Here is a 21,424-nt window from a genome sequence, read left to right as displayed (position 1 = left end):
GAGCCAGCGGTGCTCTTCAGTCTGCGGTACTGGGCAGATGTCATCTCGAAAAAGAAGGGCGTGAGCCTGTCACTTCAAAGAAGTGGCCAATGATACAGTTCGAAACTCTGATCAAAAGGGAGAATTTCAGAAAATCTGCCTTTGCCACTGCGAGCCCGGCAGCGTCCCAGGACTCGGACTACCCTGATGAGCTCCGAGCGGGCTGGAAAGGGGTGCCAGCCGGAGGTAAGAGGGCCTCTCAAACTACAAGCCAGATCTAAGGCTCTGAGGAAACGGAGTATGAAAAGTTGGTTCACGTGGTTTCAGAGTCCACTCTGGGATGGACCCAGCCTGGAAGAAAGTTCCACTTGTCAAGTTCTGGTGAGAACCACGGTTACAAGAGGGCTGTCGAAGGAGGCCTCCCTTTACCAACTACCCATCTGGGCGACCCTGGGGCGCCCTCACATCCTTCAGCCACGTCACCACACACGGAGGGCAGCAGGACGACTCAGCTCCCTTCTGGGAATCCAGACGTTAGGAGAATCCAGGGGATGCACAATTATGTCATTATTCTTTTTGTCTTGTTTTGTTTTGGAAAACAGTTCTTTTTCAAGTATGACGTCATGTAATGCATTTACTGTGATTTTTAAGGGACTAAAACAAGAAATCGTTGGCTCAACCATTTCTTAGAGCATAAACGGTCCTGACACCCCAAACTGAGCAGCCCAGGCCCTGGAGGAGGCAGATGGGGACGGGGAGTCTGGAGCAGTGGGCAACAGGGAGGAGCCCGTACAGGGGGCCAGTGCTGGGAGATGGGGGGAATGGAGCTGGGGCTGGGGATGTAACGAGGCCCAGACTCCAGGACACATGGACTGCTGGGCAGCAGCGCTGGGAAGACCCTGAATCACAGGCAGAGAGGGAAGGGCAGCTCTGGGGGCCACGGCGTTCCCAACGACCGCTTGAGAAAACCTGACTCCCTGGCAACCAAGCCCAACATCCCGCCCGCCTAGGACCACGCCATGTAATAAAACATTCAAATGAGCTTTTCTGATCCTAGAACATTCTCTCTTCAGATAGGGAACACTACTGTGGGAAGAGGGGGCACAAGCCCATCACACACGGGGTAGCACGGCAGTTAGGGGAAAAGACACCCCCAGACCTACCTTCATACATAAGCTTGGTCGAAAAATAGTCGTCCGACTCTGTCAGTGCTTCGTCCTTATCCACCTCTAGGAGGTCCGAGAGCCGCGTGATGGACACCTCCAGGGAGCACAGCGAGCCTGTCCGACAGTGCTCCGTGCCTGAGGGGGGCAGGATCTCAGCTCTCACGCTATACAATGTCTGGGCAAGAAGGGGAGAGACAAGCGCGTGTGTGAACAGCCTGCAGGGACGGTATCCTCGGCCCCGGCTGCCCGCGGGCATCGGAGGAGGAGGGCCTGGCTCGGCCGCTTCCAGGAGTCAGAGGAGATGCCGGCCACGGCCCCGGATCAACCCCCTCGCAGGGACACGTGCTGGGCGAGCCCCCGCCGCGAGCACCCGAGTCTTTCTCAGGCGGACCCTTGCCGCTCGCTGTCACCCGACTCAGGATTATCAACAGTTTGCTCCATCTGCTTTCTCTCTCTCTGGACTGACAGGTATTTGTCTCCTGGGGCACTGAGGGCAGAGCCCAGAGAGCCTGTCGCTTCACCCCTCAGTAGTTCAGGAGGCACCCCTAAAAACACGCACATCCTCTTACAAACACGACCCAGAACCGCAACGAGCGAAGGCAACACTCCTTCCTGGCCTCTGGCCAAACGTTCTCCTTTCCTCGATGACCTCTTCGCCCAACAGCCACACCTATTCCCACCTGCCTGACATCCTCACCACCTGGGACAAAGACCTGAAGCCTGGCGGTGCTACTTTGGAAGGTAAGGGTTGTTTCTTCAGGATCCTGTGAGAGTAACTCCGCTGCTCCTGCTCTTGCTGCCTCAGTATCCGCTCTGTTGGCCAAGCAGCCTGCGGGGGCTCTGCATGGACACCGGCCCTCAGGCAGGCACATGCCCTGGGTACGGGGTCACACGCAAACGTAAGCTCCTGACAGCGTCTCCCTAAGCCCCCTTGTGATCAACAGCCCCCAGCACCTTCCCCTCATGTGCCCCCGAGATAAAAGCCCCATGGGGCTTACACGAGCCCCACTGTCCTGGTTCAAAATGACCAGTCCAGTCCTAGCCCGGGAACCCCAGATGCCAATAAAAGCACCCGGCCCCCTCCTGCCTGCGCCCCCAGGTGCTCTCTGCCTTCACCTCCCCATGTGGCCCCTCAGGGGGGGCCCCCATGTACTTCCTCCAGGACCTGTGAGCAATCAACTTCTCTTATGCAATTGCTCATGGCCTTTTGTTGAACCAGGACTGACCATCCGGTGCCCTGTGCTACACGCAACAAGAGCTATCTTACTAAAGTCATATAATGTACACGAAATCATTATAGCAAACTGGATTCAAAAGTATCTACTGGTGTTAGGAAACATTCAAATAAAATACATTTTAGAATATTAAGAAGCCTATTGCCAAAATAAAGCGTTTTCCTGGGAGCCAGCGAGGTTTAACAGTAAGTAGTCCCAGATGGGTTTGCTTGGGGATTTTTTTTTTTAAGATTTTATTTATTCACGAAAGAGAGAGAGAGAGAGAGAGAGAGAGGCAGAGCCACAGGCAGAGGGAGAAGCAGGCTCCATGCAGGGAGCCTGATGCGGGACTCGATCCTGGGTCTCCAGGATCACACCATGGGCCTAAGGCAGTGCTAAACCGCTGAGCCACCCTGGCTGCCCCTTGCTGGGGATTTTCCCATTAAACACCCAATGACATCTGTCTGGGAGTGGAAACCGACTTCTACAGATCTGAAGGAAGCCACTGCCAGGATCTTCTGCAGCCTTCCAAGGTCAAGGGCATAAAAGACAGGGTTGGAGCAGAGGCATCTGTGGGGCAGGGAAGGAGGAGGAAGCACAGGAGGGAGCAGGGAGAAAAGGCAGCTCTAGGGTGGCCGACTGAACAGCTCTGTGCTCCCAAGAAGCTCCCAGCTGGACGCGTGCAGTCTGGAATGTTTGCGAGCTCAGCTGAGGAAGGGTGAGCTTTGCTTGGAGCTTGGATCTTGGAAGGGAGCCCAGAGACAGTGGTGAAGGGACATGCTGTCCTCAGTGCATGTCCTCGATGCTGCCTTCTGACGGCAGTGGGACAGAGACGGGTGGCTGCGGGGCAACCATGGGAGCAGAAGGTAGCAGTGAGGTGCCTTCCACACCTGGAACAAACTCTTAACACCGATGGCCAACTGATTTCAACAAGGATGTCAAGACCATCCAATGGGGTAGGAATGACTAGTCTTATGAAAAAATGCTACAGGGACATCGGAGTAGCCTCATGGGAAGAATGAACTTGGACCACCTCTCATGGAGATTGCAGACCTAATGCAAAAAAGTATAAAACTCTTGGAGGAAAACACAGATGATGGGGACTAAGGAAGGCACTTGATAGGATGAGCACTGGGTGTTATATTATATGTTGGCAAATTGAATTTATTAATTTTTTAAAAGATTTTATTTATGTATTCATGAAAGACACAGAGAGAGAGAGGCAGAGACACAGGCAGAGGGAGAAGCAGGCTCTGCAGGGAGCCCAATGTGGAACTCGATCCCGGGACCCCAGAATCAGGCCCTGGGCCGAAGGCGGTGCTAAACTGCTGAGCCACCTGGCAAATTGAATTTAAATAAAAAATTTAAAAGAAAAGCATTTCCCAAACATTCAAATCTTTAAAAAAAAAAAAAAAAGGAAAACACAAGATCTTTCTCATCTTTCTGATCTTAGGATAAGCAATGATTTCATAGACCCTTCAAAGTACAAGCAATAAAGTGATTAATAAGGTGGACTTCGTCAAAGTTAAAAACTTTTATGCTTCAAAGGACACATGGGGAAGGCGACAACACAACCCACAGAATGAGAGATGTGTGCAAGTGGCACCTGTGACAAGGGGCTGCCATCTAGTCTACATGAAGAACTCTTACAACACTAGAATAAAAAGACAACTCTAAATATTTTAAAAATGGGCAAAGGATATGAATAGACATCTTTCCAAAGAAGACATGCAAGCAGCCAAGAAGTACATGAGAGGTGCTCGGCCACTCGCCGTCAGAGAAACGCTCATCAAAACCATGTTGACAAGGGCACCTGGGTGGCTCAGCAGTTGAGCATCTTGCCTTTGGCTCAGGGCATGATCCCAGGATCTGGGATCCAGTCCCGCATCGGGCTCCCTGCAGGGAGCCTGCTTCTCCCTCTGCCTGTGTCTCTGCCTCTCTCTGTGTCTCTCATGAATGAATAAATAAATAAATATTAAAAAAAAAAAAAAAAAAACCTGCATTGACAGACCCCTCGCACCTGCTGGAAGCGGAAGGATGCCGAGGACACGTGCTGGTGAAGATGTGGCAGCTGGAGCCCTCACATATCTCTGGGGTGTGTAAAGTGATGTCCCTTTGGAAAACAGCAGTGGCTTCTCAAAAAGTTAAACCGAGTTCCCACACAGCCCAGCGACTCTGCCCCGATACTCACCCAAGAGAAGTGAGCACTGAGAAGTCACACGGGGATTTTCACAGCGTTATTATTCCTGACGGCCCCATAGTGAGAACAGCCCAGACCCTAGCCACTGAGATATGAGAAGGAAAATGTGGTCCACCCGCACAATGGACGGCTCTTCCTCCATAAAAACAAATGAAGTCTGGTATACACTACAGGGTGCCAGGGGGAAGATGCCAGCGGCAAAAAGTGCCCATGTAGGGGCACCTGGGTGGCTCAGCTGGCTGGGCATCTGCCTTCAGCTCAGGTCACCTCAGGGTCCTGGGATGGAGCCCCACATTGGGCTCCCTCCTCCATGGGGAGTCTGCCTCTCCCCCGGTTCATGCTCTCTCTTTCAAATAAATAAAATCTTAAACTAAATAAATAAATAAAAGTACCCATGTAATACGCCTCATTTGCACACAATGTTCAGAATAGGCCAAAATATTGGCAGATCTGCCCCTGGATTAGTGGTTGCCAAGGCCTGAGACGAGGCAGCGGTAGGGGGGTGACAGTGAGTGGGGTAACAAGGTTTCTTTCTGGAATGATAAAAGTGTTCTAAAATAAGGATCACAGTGATGGCTACCTGCATCGAAGGGGACACTTCAAATGGCTGAACTTCATGGCATCTAAGTTATATAACTCAATAAAGCTTTCCTTAGAGAAGTGGCATCCCTATTTCCAGTCCTCACAGAATACTGGTTTTCGAACAGCAATCCCAGCAGATAGGTTCTTCACTCAGTTTGTACAGTTTTTTTTTTTCAGTTTCTACAGTCTGAAAGAAAACCTTATCTGTGCTCTTCGTGATTCAAAGAGGAAACAAAGGAAGAAGGAGCAGTGAAACCGCCAGCACCCATAATCATGGGCAGCGAGCAAACCCGATGAATGTATGTGCACTGTAGCACATGAATGATTTAACGTGGCGCGCTGTGAACACACCGGGAAGGGGTGTGTGTGCTACAGAAAGACCCAACATGCTGGAGATGCTGCGGAAGCCTAAGGCTGATCAAGACAGTGAAACGGAGCAGGGAGGCGGCTGGAAGGACATACTAAAAAAACTGCTAACATCAGGAGCTATAAAGACGAATACACCTGAAGTGTTGTTTTACAATTTCAGTAGAGAAGGAAAGGAAACACCACAAAACTATGTATTTACATTCTCATCTACCCAACACAAAATCCAAGTCTCAACAAAGAAACCGAAACACAAGTGCATCTCCCTCCTCAGCCCAAGGCCACCTCCAGCTCCACACGTAATGCACAGGTTATAGGAGAGTCTTCACAGCACAGATTCACAGATTAAGTAGATTTCTACGATATTTTCTTTTTCTTTTAAAAATAAAACCCCTTTATAAAGTAACCACCCCGCGTGGCAGCTAGGATCAGGACGAAAGGACTCTAGGAAATAGTTCCAGGATATTCTAAACGTGAACAAGGGAAAAGGGAGCAGAGACCCGGAGCCTTCGCTCCTTACACTCATCTTACAGCCACTGGCAAGACTGCACACGCGCCAGGCATGTCACCCGAGGAGCAGCTGGGCGTCTGAAGTACCAGCAGCCAACAACTGAGCTGTTGATTTTCCCGGATCTGTTGCTTCATTATATTGAAAGGTTTTTTCCTACCTGATTTTTTTAGATTAAAAGGAGTGTGATGCCACCTTCCTTTTTTTTTTTTTTTTTTTTTGCCACTTTCCATTTTCCCACCGCACACCCCCGCCAAAAAATATGATACATACAAAAAAATTTTCCACTTGAAATTCGTAAGTATACGGCTTTAAGGGGATAGAGAGCCGTCCTTCGGAAGCTGGGGAGAATCCAACGGAGAACTGGCAGCGCAGAGAAGGGGGAGGCTCCCGCGTCCACTTCAGCTCCCACACAAAGAACACTGACTGCTTGCTGTAGATGTGCTGCAAAGAGAGTCACTGTCATTGCACACACAGACGCAGCCCACACCGCGCCTCGGCTGCGCTCCAAGCCGCGCTGCCAGCCACCTGCCACGACTCTGCCCCCTGGTGCTCCCATGTGGGTCACCTGGAGGCCTGTGGCCACAGCCCCACCCACAGCCCCGTGCCTGCCTTGCCGCAACGAGATTGGGCAAAGCTGGTTACAAAGTTTTAATCTTTTGGGGTGCCCAGGTGGCTCAGTCGGTTAAGTGCCTGCCTTCAGCTCAGGTCATGATCCTGGAGTCCTGGGATCAAGCCCCATGTTGGGCTCGGCCTGGAGCTGCTAGAGATTCCCCCTACCCAGCCCCCTCATGCTGAGGCGCACACTCCCTCTCTCTAAATAAAACAGAACATTTATTTGTGTGTAGTACCTCATTCATTTCCAAAACAGAAATGCCATCAACCAATCAAAAAGGGCATCTTTGCATTCATGCCAAGTACTTTGCATTTAATGTTAACTTAAACACAGAATAAGCACCATCTCATGCCTAATGTCCACACCTACAAGCACAGGGACAGGCTGGGCCAGCATTTGAAATGGGTGGAATCTTAGCTGGGGAAAAAGTCCTTGAAAAATGCTACTGATCAAACATCCCAAGAAAACCTTTTATCTCCTAAACACTCAGCATTTACTGTCAAAAACACACAAGACGAAAAAAAAAAAAAAAACACACATGACAAACGAGTATTTGAAACAGGAAGGTGAGCAGTAGCCAGGCAGCGTGAACACAAGTAGGACTCTTTCACACGGCTACACCAACACAGGGTTCCCTCCTTGGGTGCAGACAGGCGTTTAGCTCCGGGCGGACGGGAGTGAGGGTGTCCATGCAATCAACACGGAGCTCAAGAATGACCCTATAGTTACATAAATCTGTGCGCCAGTAGGACAAGTTTAATTCTTCCACAAATATAAACATCATTCTATTTCCCAATCCATCCACCATGCTGCTCGGGGCACGGAATGAAACCCAAACATGCACATCCAGCCACAAAGCTGCAGTTTCAGAGCCCTTGGGAATGTGCTTGCGCCTCCTGCTGTTCACTTCTCCCAGTTTTTGTGTTGCCAGATTCCCTCTACAAACACACTGTGTTTTCCTCAGAACTTTCTAGATACTCCTTCATCACACTCTCGCTCCCCCTGTTCTCTGCCCCATTCTGGAGAAGGGTTACCTGCGGGGTCTTGGTGTTCAGCGGTACCAGCTGCAGGTCACCACTACTGCCAGTATCCACAAGGTTACCGTCAGACAGCTGAAAGTCAAGTTCTGACAAGTTCTGGACACAAACTTGAATATATTTCCTAAAGCAGAAAAACAAAAAAGACGATTTTGAAATCTAAGGATTTTAATACATGTATTTTGGTTGAGAAGACACTCTCTGGGGAATTGAAAGAGTGACAAAGTAAAATAAGAACCAGTTGCTTAAAAAAAAAAAAAAAAAAGAACCAGTTGCTACCTATATTTCTACTTCCAACCTCACAGGGGAAAGTGTCCCCCAAAATCAAATCTTCCCGAGCAAGCCAGTTCTGAGGGAAAATGGATCAAAGAACGCTCTGCTTGTGACCCATGTTATTACATGATCAGAACTGGCTTTCCTAAACAAGCAGCAGCTTGCACTAGGTGAGGAAAGTGCTCGCTACCCCGGACACACAGGGTTCCCATCAGTCCCTGTCACATGGGAAGAGGAGTCTGAAAAGCCAGTGTGAAAGGAAGCAACCCAACTTCTGTTTAGCAGTGTTGGTGTCTTTAGCCATTCCTACCTACAGTCCCGTCCCCATAACAGGAAGGGCAAGAAAGCAAGCTGCTAGTATAATGTTGCACTCTACATACAGTTCTGACATTTTTATTACTAATTTATGCAAATGTCAACAGATGAAAGCAAAAGGAATTCCACAGTGAGAGGCCAGACTCAGCCCTGAGCCCAGGGGTCCATGCGCACACCATGACTGATTGGGGTCAGGCCGACACTGCCCCCTGATGCCGAAGGATGAAGCACGGGGCTCCACCTCCAAACAGTCTCCTCCAAAGGCAGAGCTGGAGTCTAATCCAGCTTCTAGAGCAATGAGTGCTTCTCAACTGGAGGCAATTCTGGCCTGCAGGGGGCATCATGCTGCATCTCAAGATATATTTTTGGTTGTCACGAAAGGGGTGGGGAGGATGGAGAGTGCTGCGGGCATAGAATGGGAGAGCCAGGGGTACTGCATGTGCAGGACAGCAACCCCTCAGCCCCACAAACGAGGAGTTCTCGGACCCAAAGTATGAGTAGCTCTGAGGCTGAAAACCCCGCCCTTGAGGCAACCAGCAGACGGCAGAGAGCCACAAGAATGTGACCAGTCAAACTCAGAATGGTAGACCTTCTTTCTAAAGGAAAACTGAGAGGATGATCAGCGGTTTAGCGCCTGCCTTTGGCCTGGGGCGTGATCCTGGAGTCCCGGGATCAAGTCCCACGTCAGGCTCCCTGCATGGAGCCTGCTTCTCCCTCCTCCTGTGTCTCTGCCCCTCTCTCTCTGTGTGTGTCTCAGGAATAAATAAAATCTTTAAAAATAAATAAAAAATAAAGGAAAACCAAACCAAGTTCGGCAATGGGTCACTGGCTTGACAAATAAAAGGAGAGATGAAAAAAGATCAGGGCCTTGGTGTGGATCCCACGTGCTACAAACCAACTGCCCAAAGTTCTTTAGAGGCAGCTGGGGAACCCTGAGTGTGTTGTAGCACAGCAGGGAGTCACCACGAATCAGAACAAGGGGAATCAGAACGAATCAGAACGGTGTCATGGTTGCATAAGAAAGCACACTCAGCATCACTGAGGCCAAGCTCTGAGCAGCAAAAGTGTCCATGCAGGAGAGCACGGCACGGGAGTGGGGCCCGGAGTGCGCCTTTACCGTGTGCCGGCTGACAGGAGCGAGTGTGTGGTCCTGAAGGGCACGCTGAAGGTCAGGGCGATGACGGTGGAGTAGATGGACCACGGGCAGTCAATGGACACCTGAGGAGAAACACAGGGCCGTGCGTTCAGACCACCTGCCCGACCACAGCCATCACAGCAGCCACCCAGGTCAGCAGCGGCTGCCAAACTGATGGCCTTCCCACTTCCTATTTAGAAAGCAAACCCCCACTAAACGTGTGCATAAACAAAGCAGAAACGTAAAGCTGCACACCCAGACAAGAATAGTAAACACGGGAGTAGCCAGACATCTGCGAGTCACCAGAAGGGTCTTGGAAGCTCTGGGCCATATGCCCCACCTCGCGCTTCCCACACTGACATGGCCAGACAGGTTTTCTAACACGCAGGACATTATGACAAAAGTGCTTTTAGTCACTTCGTTAATATGACATGATCAATCAGTAACTATCACAAAATTAAATGAGTTGTCCAAACACTGTACACAATGAACATATAACAGGAAGGCAGGCAATCCTGGGGGCAGAGCGTGGGCCAAGCCACTAACTGCCCTAAGAGCACCGGCCTGCCTTTTGAGGTCCCCCACAGGACAAATGAATACACCAAGCATAGACCAGTGTTCAGCCAGCACTGGTTTTCAGCCTCCTGAATTCTGTTACAAGATAAGGAAAAAAGAAATTTCAGGGAATGAAAATTTAAAATGCACCCTTAGGTGCTGGCCGGTCTAATGTTCTATGCCATAACGTCTTTGCTATGACTGTTTGTTAGCCTTTTGTTCTACTGTTTTTGTGCATGCATGTCTTTTTTTTAATGATTCAACTTATTTAAACTAAAAAACAAAACAAAAAACAGTTCATCCATTTCTCCTAAACCCCACCCCATCCTAGGCACCCATCAATCTGCTCTCTGAGCTTGATTTTAGTTTTTTTCAGATTCCACATATAAGAGAGATCAAATTGTATTTATTTTTCTCTGTCTTATTTCACTAAGCTTAATGCTCTCCAGGTCCATCCATATTGCAAATGGCAAGATTTCCTTCTTTTTGGTGGTGAAGACTATTGCCCTGAGCACATACACAATGTTTTCTCTATCCATTCATCCATCCTCGGACACTTAGGTGGTTTCCATGACTTGGCTATTGCAAATGATGCTGCAGTGAACATGGAGGTGCAGACAGCTTTTCAGGTAACTTCATTTTCTTGAGTCAACACCTAGTAGTGTGAATGCTGGATCATATAGGGTAGTTCTATTTTTAACGTCCTGAGGAACCTCCATTCTGTTTTCCAGAGTCGCTTCACCAGTTTGCATTCCCACCAACAGGGCACGAGGGTTTCCCTTTCCCCACATCCTCGTCAACCTGATTAGTGACGTCGAGCATCTACATGTCTTCTCCAGAAAAATATTCAGCCTCTGCACATGTTTTAATCAGACTGTTGCAGGTTTTGCTACTGAAGTTATAGGAGTCCTTTATATATTTTGGGTATTAACACCTTATCAAATACATGATTTGCAAGTATTTTCTCCCATTCCGCGGTTGTCATTTCATTTTGTTGATGGTCTCCTTTGCTGTGCAGAAGCTTTTTAGGTTGATGGAGTCCCAATAGTTGACTTTTGTTTTTGTTGCCAGATCCATTAAATCATCGCCAAGACCAGTATCAAGGAACTTACCACCTACGTTTTCTTCTAGAAATTTTATGGTTTCAGGTCTTACATTCTAGCTTTAAACCATCCAAAAAAAAAAGGTAACTCAAAATGGATTAAAGGCAAGAGTCCAGTTTCATTCTTCTGCATGTGGTTGTCCAGTTTTCCCAACACCATTCATTTGAAGACACTTTTTTCTCCACTACACATTCTTGGCTCCTTTGTCATAAATTAATTGCTCATATATATGTGGGTTTATTTATTCTGTTCCATTGATCTGTATATTCTTTTATGCTGCTCCCATAGTGTTTTGATAGCTACAGCTCTGTAATACAGTTTGAAGTCAGGGAGCATGATGCCTCCAGCGTTGTTCTTTCTCAAGATTGCTTTGGGTATTTGGAGTCTTTTGTGATTTCATACACATTTTAGGATTATTTGTTCCATTTCTATGAAAAATATTGGATTTGATAGGGATTATGCTAAATCTATATATTGCTGGGTAGTATGGACATTTTAACAGTATTAAATCTTTCAATCCAAGAGCATAGAATACCTTCCCATGCATTTGTTTCTTTCATTAATGCCTTATAGTTTCCATGATATGTGTCTTAACCCTCCTGGGTTAAGTTTATTCCTAGGTATTTTATTCTTTACAACTTCAATGCAATTGTAAATGGAATTGTTTTATTTCTCTGATAGTTCATTATTAGCATACAGAAACACAACAGATTTCTCCGTATTTATTTTGTATCCTGCAACTTTACTGTATTTATTGTAAGTTTTTTGATGAAGTCTTCAGGTCTTTATATATATAGTATGTCATCTGCAAATAGTGACATTTTACTTCTTTCTTTCCAATTAGCATGCCTTTTATTTCTTTTACTTGACTAATTGCTCTGGCAAGGACTTCTGGTACTATGTTAAACAATAGTGATTAAGAGTGGGCATCTTTGTTTTGTTCCTGATCTTAGAAGAAAGGCTTTCAGTATTTCACCATTAAGCATGATAACAGCTGAGGGCTTATCATATATGGCCTTTATGTTGATGTATGTTCCCTCTATATCTACTTTGTTGAGTTTTTATGGTAAACAGATATTGAATTTGGCCAAATGCTTTTCCTGAGTCTACGGAGATGATCATATGATTTTCATTCTTTACTTTGTTACTGTGGTTCATCACACTGATTGATTTGTGGTTGATGAACCATCCTTGCCTCCCTGAAATAAAGCCCATTTGATCACGTATATGATCCTTTTGGTGTATTGTTAAATTCGGTTTGCTAAGGTGTTTTTGAGGCTTTTTACACATATGTTCATCAGAGATACTGGCCTGTAATGTTCTTTTCCTGTGGCATCCTTTCTGGTTTCTTAACATTGGCCTCGAAGAATGAGTTTGGAAGAGTTCCCTCCTCTTCTGTTTTTCGCAAGAGTTTGAGAGGAACTAGTATTAATTAATTCTTCTTTGAACATCGGATAGGATTCAACAGTGAAACCACCTGATCCTTGTTTGTTGGGATGTTTCTGATTTCTGATTCAGTCTCCTTACCAGTAAGGTAAGTCTGTTCAGATTTTCTATTTCATCATGATTCACTCTTGCTAGGTTGTGTGTTCCTAGGAATTTATCCATGTCTTCTAGATTGTTCAGTGTGTTGGCATATAGTCATTCATAGTAGTCTCTTACAATCCTTTGTATTTCTGCGGTGTCAGCTGCAACATCTCTTCCATTTCTGACTTGAGTCCTCTCTATATTGGCGAGTCTAGCAAAAAGTCTATCAATTTTACCTTTTCAAAAAACCAGCTCTTGGCTTCACTGATCATTTCTATTGTCTTTGTAGTCTAATGCATTTATTTCTGTTCTAATGCTTGTTATTTCCTTCCTTCTACTAACTTTGGGCTGTTTGTTCTTCTTATTCTAGTTCCTTAAGGTGTAAAGTGAGGTTGTTTGAAATGTTTCCTTTTATTTTTTTTTTTAAAGATTTTATTTATTCATGAGAGACAGTGCAGGGGGGACGGGGAGAGAGAGGGAGGGAGGGAGGGAAGAAGGGAGGGAGGGAGGGGGAGAGAGAGAGAGATGCAGGGACACAGGCAGAGGGAGAAGCAGGCTCCAGGCAAGGAGCCCAACATGGGACTTGATCCCGGGTCTCCAGGATCACGCCCTGGGCTGAAGGTGGTGTTAAACCACTGAGCCACCTGGGCTGCCCACAATTCCTCTTCTTAAAGTAGGTCTATATTGCTATGAACTTCCCTCTTAGAACTGCTTTTGCCACAACTCATAGATTTTGGTATGTTACATTTCCATTTTCATTTGTCTCAAGGTTTGTTTTGATCTCTCTTGATGTGATCTTTGGCCAATTAGTTGTTCAGTAGCATGTTGTTTAATCCCCCACATATTTGTGAATTTTCCCATTTTCTTCATGTAATTAATCTCTAGTTTCATAGTGTGGTGTCAGAGAAGATGCATGATGTGACTTTAACCCTCTTAAATTTATTAAGACTTGTTTTGTGGCCTAATACACAATCTGTCCTGGAAAAATGTTCCATGTACACTTGAGAAGAATGTGTATTCTCTGTTGCCTTTGGATGAATGTTCTGTAAATATCTGTTAAGTCTACTTGGTCTAATGTGACACTTATGACTAGTGTGTCCTTACTGATTTTCTGTCTGGGAGATCTATCAATTGACATAAATAAATGTGGTATTAAAGTGTTGTTGAGGATTTCTGCACATATGTTCATCAGAGATACTGACCTGTATCTTCTTTGTCTTTTGTTATAACCTTTATTTTCAAGTCTATTTTGTCAGATAAAAGCAGAGCTGCTCCAGATTTCTTTTAGGTTTTGGTTTCACTTTAGTCTGTGTGCCCTGTCTGAAGTCTCTTGTAAACATTATATAGATAGGTCTTGATGTTTTTTACCCATTCAAGCCACTCCTTGTCTTTTGATTGGAAAAGTTAGTCCATTTACATTTAAAGTAATTGTGGGTAGACATGTGCTTGGTGCCATTTTGGTTAATTGTTTTCTTTCAGTTTTTGTAGTTTCTGTTCCTTACTTCTCTGCTTTCTAATCCTTAGTGGTGTGATGCCTTTCCTTGGCAGTATGCTTATATTTCTTTTTCTTTATCTTTTCTATGTTTGCTACAGGCTTTTGCCTTTGTGGCTACCATGAGGCTTACATGTAACAACTTATGTTTATAATCTACTATAAGTTAATAACTTATTTCTAAAGCTCAATATTTTTACTCTCCCTCACCCCCACATTTGATGTTTTTTTCCTCTGATGTTTTTGATCTCACACTTTACATCTTTTTATCTGTGTATTCCTTAACTAATTATTGTCATCATAGTTATTTGTACTACCTATGTCTTTTAACCTTCATAGTAGCTTTATAAGTGCTTAACCCATTATACTTTTCCTATATATTTATCTTGTCAGTGAGATTTGTTCTTTCACATGTGTTCTTGTGAATATCCTTTCTTTTCAGCTTAAAGAAGTCCCTGGAACATTCCTTATAAAGCCAGGTAAGTGGTGAGGAACTCTGTTAGCTTTTGTTTCTCTGGAAAACACTTTATCTCTCATCACTTCTGAATAATCACTTTGCCTGGGCAGCCCGGGTGGCTCAGCGGTTTAGCGCCTGCCTTCGGCCCAGGGTGTGATCCTGGAGACCCGGGATCGAGTCCCACGTTGGGCTCCCTACATGGAGCCGTTCTCCCTCTGCCTGTGTCTCTGCCTCTCTCTCTCTCTCTCTCTCCCTGTGTGTGTCTCATGAATAAATAAATAAAATTTTAAAAAAATAATAATAATCACTTTGCCTAACAGAGTATTATTCTTAGTTAGAGATTTTACTTTCAGCACTTTGACTGACTGACTTTCAGGTCAGTTCCCCTGACCTGCAAAATTCCTGCTGAAAAATCTACCATTAGACTTAGGGGAGGGTTTCTTGTATGTAATAAATTGTTTTTCTCTTGCTGTCTTTTATTTTTTTTTAACCTCCTTCCCCCCTGCCCCACCCCATCTCTTGTTGCTTTTAAGATCCTCAACCAGTCTTTAATTTTTGACATGTAATTATAATATGCCTTGGTGTGGGTTTCTCTGGGCTTCTTGGATCTGGATATGTTTCCTTCTGCAGATTAAGAAATTTTCAGCCATTACTTCTTCAAGATTTCTTACCTTTTCTCTCTCTCTTCTCCTTCTGGAAGCCCTACGATCCAAATAACAGTCTGTTTCCATTTGTTCTATAAGCCCCTAAGCTATCTTCACTTTTTTCATTCTTTTTTCTTTTTGCTGTTCTGATTGACTGAGTTCCACTGCCTTAACTTCAAGCTGACTGATCCTTTCTTCTGCTTCATCTAGTCTATATTTCAGTTCAGCTATTGGAGTCTTCACTCTGTGAACTTCTATCTGTACATTCTGATACTTCCCATTTCTTTGTTAGGTTCTATGTTCATCTGTTTTTCTCTCATGTGGTGAGCATCTTCATGAGCATTACTTTGAACTCCTTATCAGGTAAATTTCTTTTCTCCAATTCATTAAGATTTTTTTTCCTGAGGTTTTACCCTGTTATTCCATCACTGGAACATATTCTTCTGTTCATCCTGCTGGACTTTCTGTGTCTATATAGTACATGGCATAACCACCTTTCCCAGTCTTAGAGGTGCAGCCTAATGTAGGAGCTGAGCCTCATAATTCAATCTTGTTCCAGTTTTTGGTTGTTGCTCAAACCTTTGTGCTGTCCAAGGGCTTACTATATTTTTAATACCTCCTAGCAGGTGAGGCATGTGCCAAGACTTGTCATTGTCCTAGAGGGGAGTATCTCAGCACCTAGACACAGGGTGACTGGAAGCCAGACCCACAGGCAGCAGCTTTTTAAAGTATGCAAATACGTATACTCCTATGGGACTGCAAGCATACAGTTCTACATGTGGACTGCAAGGGTACAGTTCTATGTGTTAAAAAGTCCTCAGGGCATCCCTGGGTGGCTCAGCGATTCGGTGATTTGGTGCCTGCCTTCAGCCCAGGGCGTGGTCCTGAGGTCCTGGGATCGAGTCCCACATCGGGCTCCCTGCATGGAGCCTGCTTCTCCTTCTGCCTGTCTCTGCCTCTCTCTGTGTGTGTGTCTCTCATGAATAAATAAATAAAATCTTAAAAAAAAAAAAGTCCTCAGAAGTGGTATTTATGTTATAAGACATGGACACACCTGAAAAAGCACAATGGTAGAGATGCGTTCCTTGAGCTGAGGATCTGGGACAAAAGTTCATGGATCTTTCAGGTAACTGTCAATAAACACCAACATCAAAGCATATAATGATAGAGCTTCCTCTTTGCTAAGTCTGACCTGACTTTCAGTGGACAGAAACCAATGCATGTCAAGACACAGAACTCACTCTAGCCTGTTCACCAAGACAAATGGACTACAGACCCAAACTTACCTCCCCTAAGCAAACATGCTCTCTCTTCTAATAAACTGTCCTCCCCCCTGGAGTTGGTATAGAAAACTTAGAGCCTGTTTGGCTTTGTCCTTGCAAGGTGCACCCTTTATCTAAGAAGGGGTGATTCAAAGATATAAATGCTAACCCCAATGAGAGGATGTGGAATCGGGAATGGGAAGTGTGCCACTTCGACACAAGTCATCTCTTAAGTACTGTCTTTCAGAACAAGCACGAAGGCAGAGGCTGCCAGCGCAGGCTGGGCACTTCCAGCCCTCCTTACTTTATGGTCTGTGGTAGCCATGCAGTAGCCAGCTTTCTGTGTGTCCTTATGCTTCCTGTGGGGCTCTGTTACCCCCAGCGTGCTGCTGTCTCCTCCAGTTACTGGAGCTGAAGGTAAAGAGAGAACTTCCAGTTCAAATTCAATCATGTGGTACGCAGGAGCAGCAGGCAGGCTGATGCTTGTGACCTTGTCAGACGACTGAACCCGGAGCGACACATCAGAAGCCTTTTCTAGGAAAGACAGAAAAAGTCACTTCTAACACATTCCCTGTGTTTCCTTGTTCCTTTCTCTTCTAGTAGGTGACAGGCCCAGCCCAACTCCCGCTGCTCCTACGCACCTGGAAGAGTGTATCTAAGAAGGATTAAGGTGGGAGGGCAGAGGCAGGAAAATGAGAAACGAACACCCTCTCAGACACTAATGTCGTATAAGTTGGCTGGTTGTAGACCAGACACGGCCACTGCGCTAAGTCTAAACACAGAGAAGGGACACTTCCCACGTGGCCCACCCATGTGCTGTGTGTTTCCCTGTACAACATGCTCCCATTCCACTCCACTATCAGACTGGCTCCCATCCAGAATGAGAGCAGGTCCTTGCGTCTCCAGACCTCCTGCCTGGGAACCAGGGGAGATGGGACTTTTCTAGGGCTTCTGGCCAGTGCCTGAAAAGGCCTATTTTCTTTTACTTTTCGGTGAGGAGGGTAAAGGAGGTAGGAAGAGACTGCAGGCTGGCAAGGCTTCATCTAGGACCAGAGGCCCTGTCCGTGATGCTGCATCAGAAGCCCTTAGCTAGGTCACACCGCCTGGCCACCCAGCACACACATGGCTTTGCCTATTCATCCCAAATACGAAGGCCCGCCCAAGGTCAGGGTCCCAGCCCACCTACAGGCAGGACGTTGCCAAGAAAGAGTCGCAGGGAGAAGGGATCCTCAGACACCGCCTGCGGATGGCCGGGACCACGGGCGCCTTACGGCCTCACAGTGCGCAACAATGGCAAGGGTCCGCCTTCACCGGGTGACTGCCGCCTCACCTCTTGTGTTGGAGTAGATCACTGCTCTGTTCTCTGCATGACACAGGATGAGCATGGCTTCTGCGTTGCTGAGCTGGAGGCTGTCCCCGTTTTTTACTGTATAATGGCCAGTAGTGACAGTGAACTTTACCTTCTGAGGAATACCAGCCAAAAGGCTATCTGAAGGGAAAAAGACGGCAATCAGCATCATGATCAATCAACGGAGGGCCTGGTGTGAGGCTAAGAGGGTGCTCTGCTTCTTCTGTTAGAGGGCTGGTCCCTGCAGATACTCCCCGTTTCACTCCTGTTCCACCCCTCCACCCTCACTTTTCATCTCGATTACAAGGATGCAGAGTTGAGGGGGGCCTTGCTGGCAACATGAGAACCTGAGTCTCAGAGGCACCAGAGACAGAGTCAGGGCTCACGGTGGCAACCACATCTATGAACGTCCCAAAATGTTAGTGAGAGAGATGCAGGTAAGGAGGCTAAAGAACAGACTAATGAAATCGAATGTACTGGTGCTACTCAGAATTGTTCTGGCTTTTCTAGGTCAGACCTTCAGGACCCACTGGGTGGAAGGTGCGGCTACTGCTCTCCTCGGGACAGAAATGGGGAGGGCGGAGATGGGCTGAGGTCCCCCGGAGTCCTGTGCCAGGGCAGGCAGAAGGGAGAAGGCGAGAGATCAGGACCCAGGAGGAGGAGTGGCCAGATGAGAGGGACGGGAAGGCACGGGCAAGAACAGGAGTGAGGGCCGTGGACAGGAGCAGGGGCGGGAGCACCAGCGGCTGGTCCCGGGTGAGGTTTGGGGTGTCCCAGGCCCTCAGAGTGGCGGTGCTCAGCTCTCCTCGTGAGCGCTCCTCCAACGGAACCGTCAGAGAGGCTGGGCGACATCTCAAGGCCTTTCCTGGCAGCCGGGGAGACTTCAAAATCAGAAAAGTAAGGAGTATGGACACACTGAAAAAAATGCCTTCCTTGAATTTTTTTTTTCCCAAATCAAGAAATGAGCCAAATAAATATATCCTATTCAGCCTGGACAACTGAGAAATTCACTCGTTAGTGTTCTAATCGAGTGCCACATGGTCTTTGATCATTTGTTTCTAACTCCTTCCAATTGTAGGACTTAACGGAGGGGAGGACAGCAGCTTTGGATGGGACTCCCGTGTAGGGAGGGAAGCGCAGCGCGGCCCGCGGCGAGAGCGGCCCGGCTCCCCCGGCGGCCCACTCACCGGCCAGCGGCTCCACGTGCAGCTGCGGCTCCTGAGAGTACACGTCGTACTGCACCCGCGGGGACAGGTGAGGCAGGACGAACCACACGGGGCCCACTGAGGCGCGCAACTGCCGCAGCGTGTATGTTCCAGGCTCCTTGGCCTACGGTCAAAGTCGGGTGTTCAGAAAGTTACCCCCCGCTCTTGTAATGGGCTTCCCAAGGGAAGGCTGCGCCACCATCCCTGAGATGCCCGTTTTCCTTACCCTCTCACCTATTACTCGATGCTTCTACCTCAGCCTGTGGGCCATTTGCCAGAGCCCTCAGAGTCTCTTGGTCGAAAATTTTCTGAGTAACTGATGCTTAAATCTGCCTGTCCGCTTCTAAGAACGTACTTTCAATTTAATAAATGTCATCTGTGGCATTCTCTTCTGAAAGGGGTATTTTGTTGTTGTTTTTTGCTTTTTTTTTTTTTTTAAGATTTTATTTATTTATTCATGAGAGACCAGAGAGAGAGAGGCAGAGACACAGGCAGAGGGAGAAGCAGGCTCCATGCAGGGAGCCCGACGCGGGACTCGATCCCGGGTCTCCAGGATCATGCCCTGGTCTAAAGGCCGCGCTAAACCGCTGAGCCACTGGGGCTGCCCTGAAAGAGGTCTAATGGAACCTTCTGCCTGAGATCTGAGACCTGCTCTGAGCCTAGACTAAGGCCTAGTGACAACAGCTGCACTTTGCACTGGCCGAGTCCTCGTGGCTCAAGGGGGCCTCACGGGACACGCTGCCTGAGGGGAAGATTTGTATCAGAGCAGGTGCCGCTGTTTTGATATCCACGCAGCCAGTGAAAGGAAAACAAAGTTTGACATGAAACCGTGCCATCTTCTCTGGAATGTCATTTCAACAAATGAGGGTATATTTTAATACAAAGGGGAAAAACTCTCAATCCAGTGAGAGCAAAAAGAATTACCCATGGTAAGAACTTCTTGCAAAATGCATCAACTGTCATAAAATTGTGTGCATATAAAAATTTTTTAAACATTAGGCTATTTTTCTTTAAGGATATAAACAAAAACGAGGGTAACACACCGAGGCCTCTACAGGATTCTCACCACACTTCCAACGGCTCTGGAGAGCTTGAAACCCTTCCTGACCATCTTTCAAGTCAGCTCCTCACCCCGACACCTACCTGTGTCCTGAACGTGATCCTATTGGCCCCCGGCTCCAGTGTTACGCCGCTGCATTTCAGCACGTGGGCCCCATCCTCCAGAGCCACACCTGATGGTGTTTCCAGAGAAGCGCTGCTCTCCTGTCTTCTCAGGAGCATATGGACATTTTTGCATATAATCCCTGTTGTGTTCAAGGAATTATCAGAAGGACTCCTCTCGAACATCTCATACAACTCCAGCGCTGGTAAGTTGTTTTGGGATGCGGGGAAAGGCGAGGTCTCCACCGGAAAGTTAATAATCCCGTTGGACGTCTTGTGCTTGGTAAGCCACTCAGCGGTCTTCCGGTAGTTGTTTTTCTCGATGCTGAAGTGGACGTTGATGGCGATCTGCTCCACGTAGACGGGGATGGGCATCTGACTGCACATGGTTATCTCCACGGACAAAACACCGCCCACGTGGACCACAGCGTTGGAAGGGGTAAAATGGAGGTCTCTCAGTTGTGCAAAACAATGCAGAGGGAGTACTATTTTGTGACCTGTAAACGCACATCACCACGAGTTACTCGCCATGTCTCACTCTAGACCACCTAGAGGCAGCAGGGCCTTGGTTACTGCCAGGCCTGTTGGAATAGACTCAACGTGACAGGCAAGAAGCACTGCTATTCAAGAGAGATGGCCTAAAACCTCCCGACCCCATACTATCTTCACACACTAAAACACATTATATTGTCAAAAGGAGAACATAAATGGGTGCCTAGATAGCTCCTGGAAATCATAAAATCTGAAAATTAAGGACTGTAAGTTCTGAACCTGAATTTCAAAACAATATTAGTAAACAGTCCAATCCTCAGAGCTGTTTTGAAGAATCCCACCACTTTCTCACCTACATAAAGAAATTCTCAAGTAACGATGTCTATATCCGCCCATCCTCTACGCCTCCCCCCGCAATATATCTGGAAATAAACCCAGGTGCTTGCCAACCTATGAAGTCAGCTAATGAAGTGGGGAGCCCCACCTCCTAAACTCCAAGAGGGCACTGAAGCCCCAGCCCCACAGTGACTACAGGGCAGCACATACTCTGGCCTCCTTTCTACAAGCACCTGGCTTGTTGAGAAAATCCACAAGGCCACCGGACTGACTGGTTAAGTGTTTAATAAATACCAACCAACTAAAGGAAGGACGTGCAGAGATTAGTGTCCTAAAAGCACAAGAAAACAGTGAACAATCACAGAATATTTTATTCATACAGAGACGTCAAGGAATGCTGGCAGGAGAAGCAAAACTCCACAGGATCACAGACCTGTCACGTGGTTCTACC

At 47.0% G+C, this 21,424-nt stretch overlaps 1 protein-coding gene across 3 annotated transcripts in view; it reads right to left on the bottom strand.

Moving 5' to 3' along the window:
* Positions 1-21,424, bottom strand: part of TRAPPC10 (trafficking protein particle complex 10) — an 89,030-nt gene that overhangs the window by 4,899 nt on the left and 62,707 nt on the right. For all 3 annotated transcript variants that reach the window (XM_038581612.1, XM_038581614.1, XM_038581613.1), the window contains 8 exons: positions 20,128-20,642; positions 18,967-19,108; positions 17,762-17,920; positions 16,736-16,965; positions 9,374-9,474; positions 7,666-7,792; positions 6,289-6,459; positions 1,143-1,320 (listed from right to left, as the gene is read on the bottom strand). In XM_038581612.1, the coding sequence (XP_038437540.1) occupies positions 1,143-1,320; positions 6,289-6,459; positions 7,666-7,792; positions 9,374-9,474; positions 16,736-16,965; positions 17,762-17,920; positions 18,967-19,108; positions 20,128-20,642 (1,623 nt within the window). The remainder of the gene's footprint in view (positions 1-1,142; positions 1,321-6,288; positions 6,460-7,665; positions 7,793-9,373; positions 9,475-16,735; positions 16,966-17,761; positions 17,921-18,966; positions 19,109-20,127; positions 20,643-21,424) is intronic.

This window comes from Canis lupus, chromosome 31, assembly GCF_011100685.1.
Source record: "Canis lupus familiaris isolate Mischka breed German Shepherd chromosome 31, alternate assembly UU_Cfam_GSD_1.0, whole genome shotgun sequence".
Taxonomy (NCBI): Eukaryota; Metazoa; Chordata; class Mammalia; order Carnivora; family Canidae; genus Canis; species Canis lupus.
This window is presented reverse-complemented; position numbering and strand designations above follow the sequence as displayed.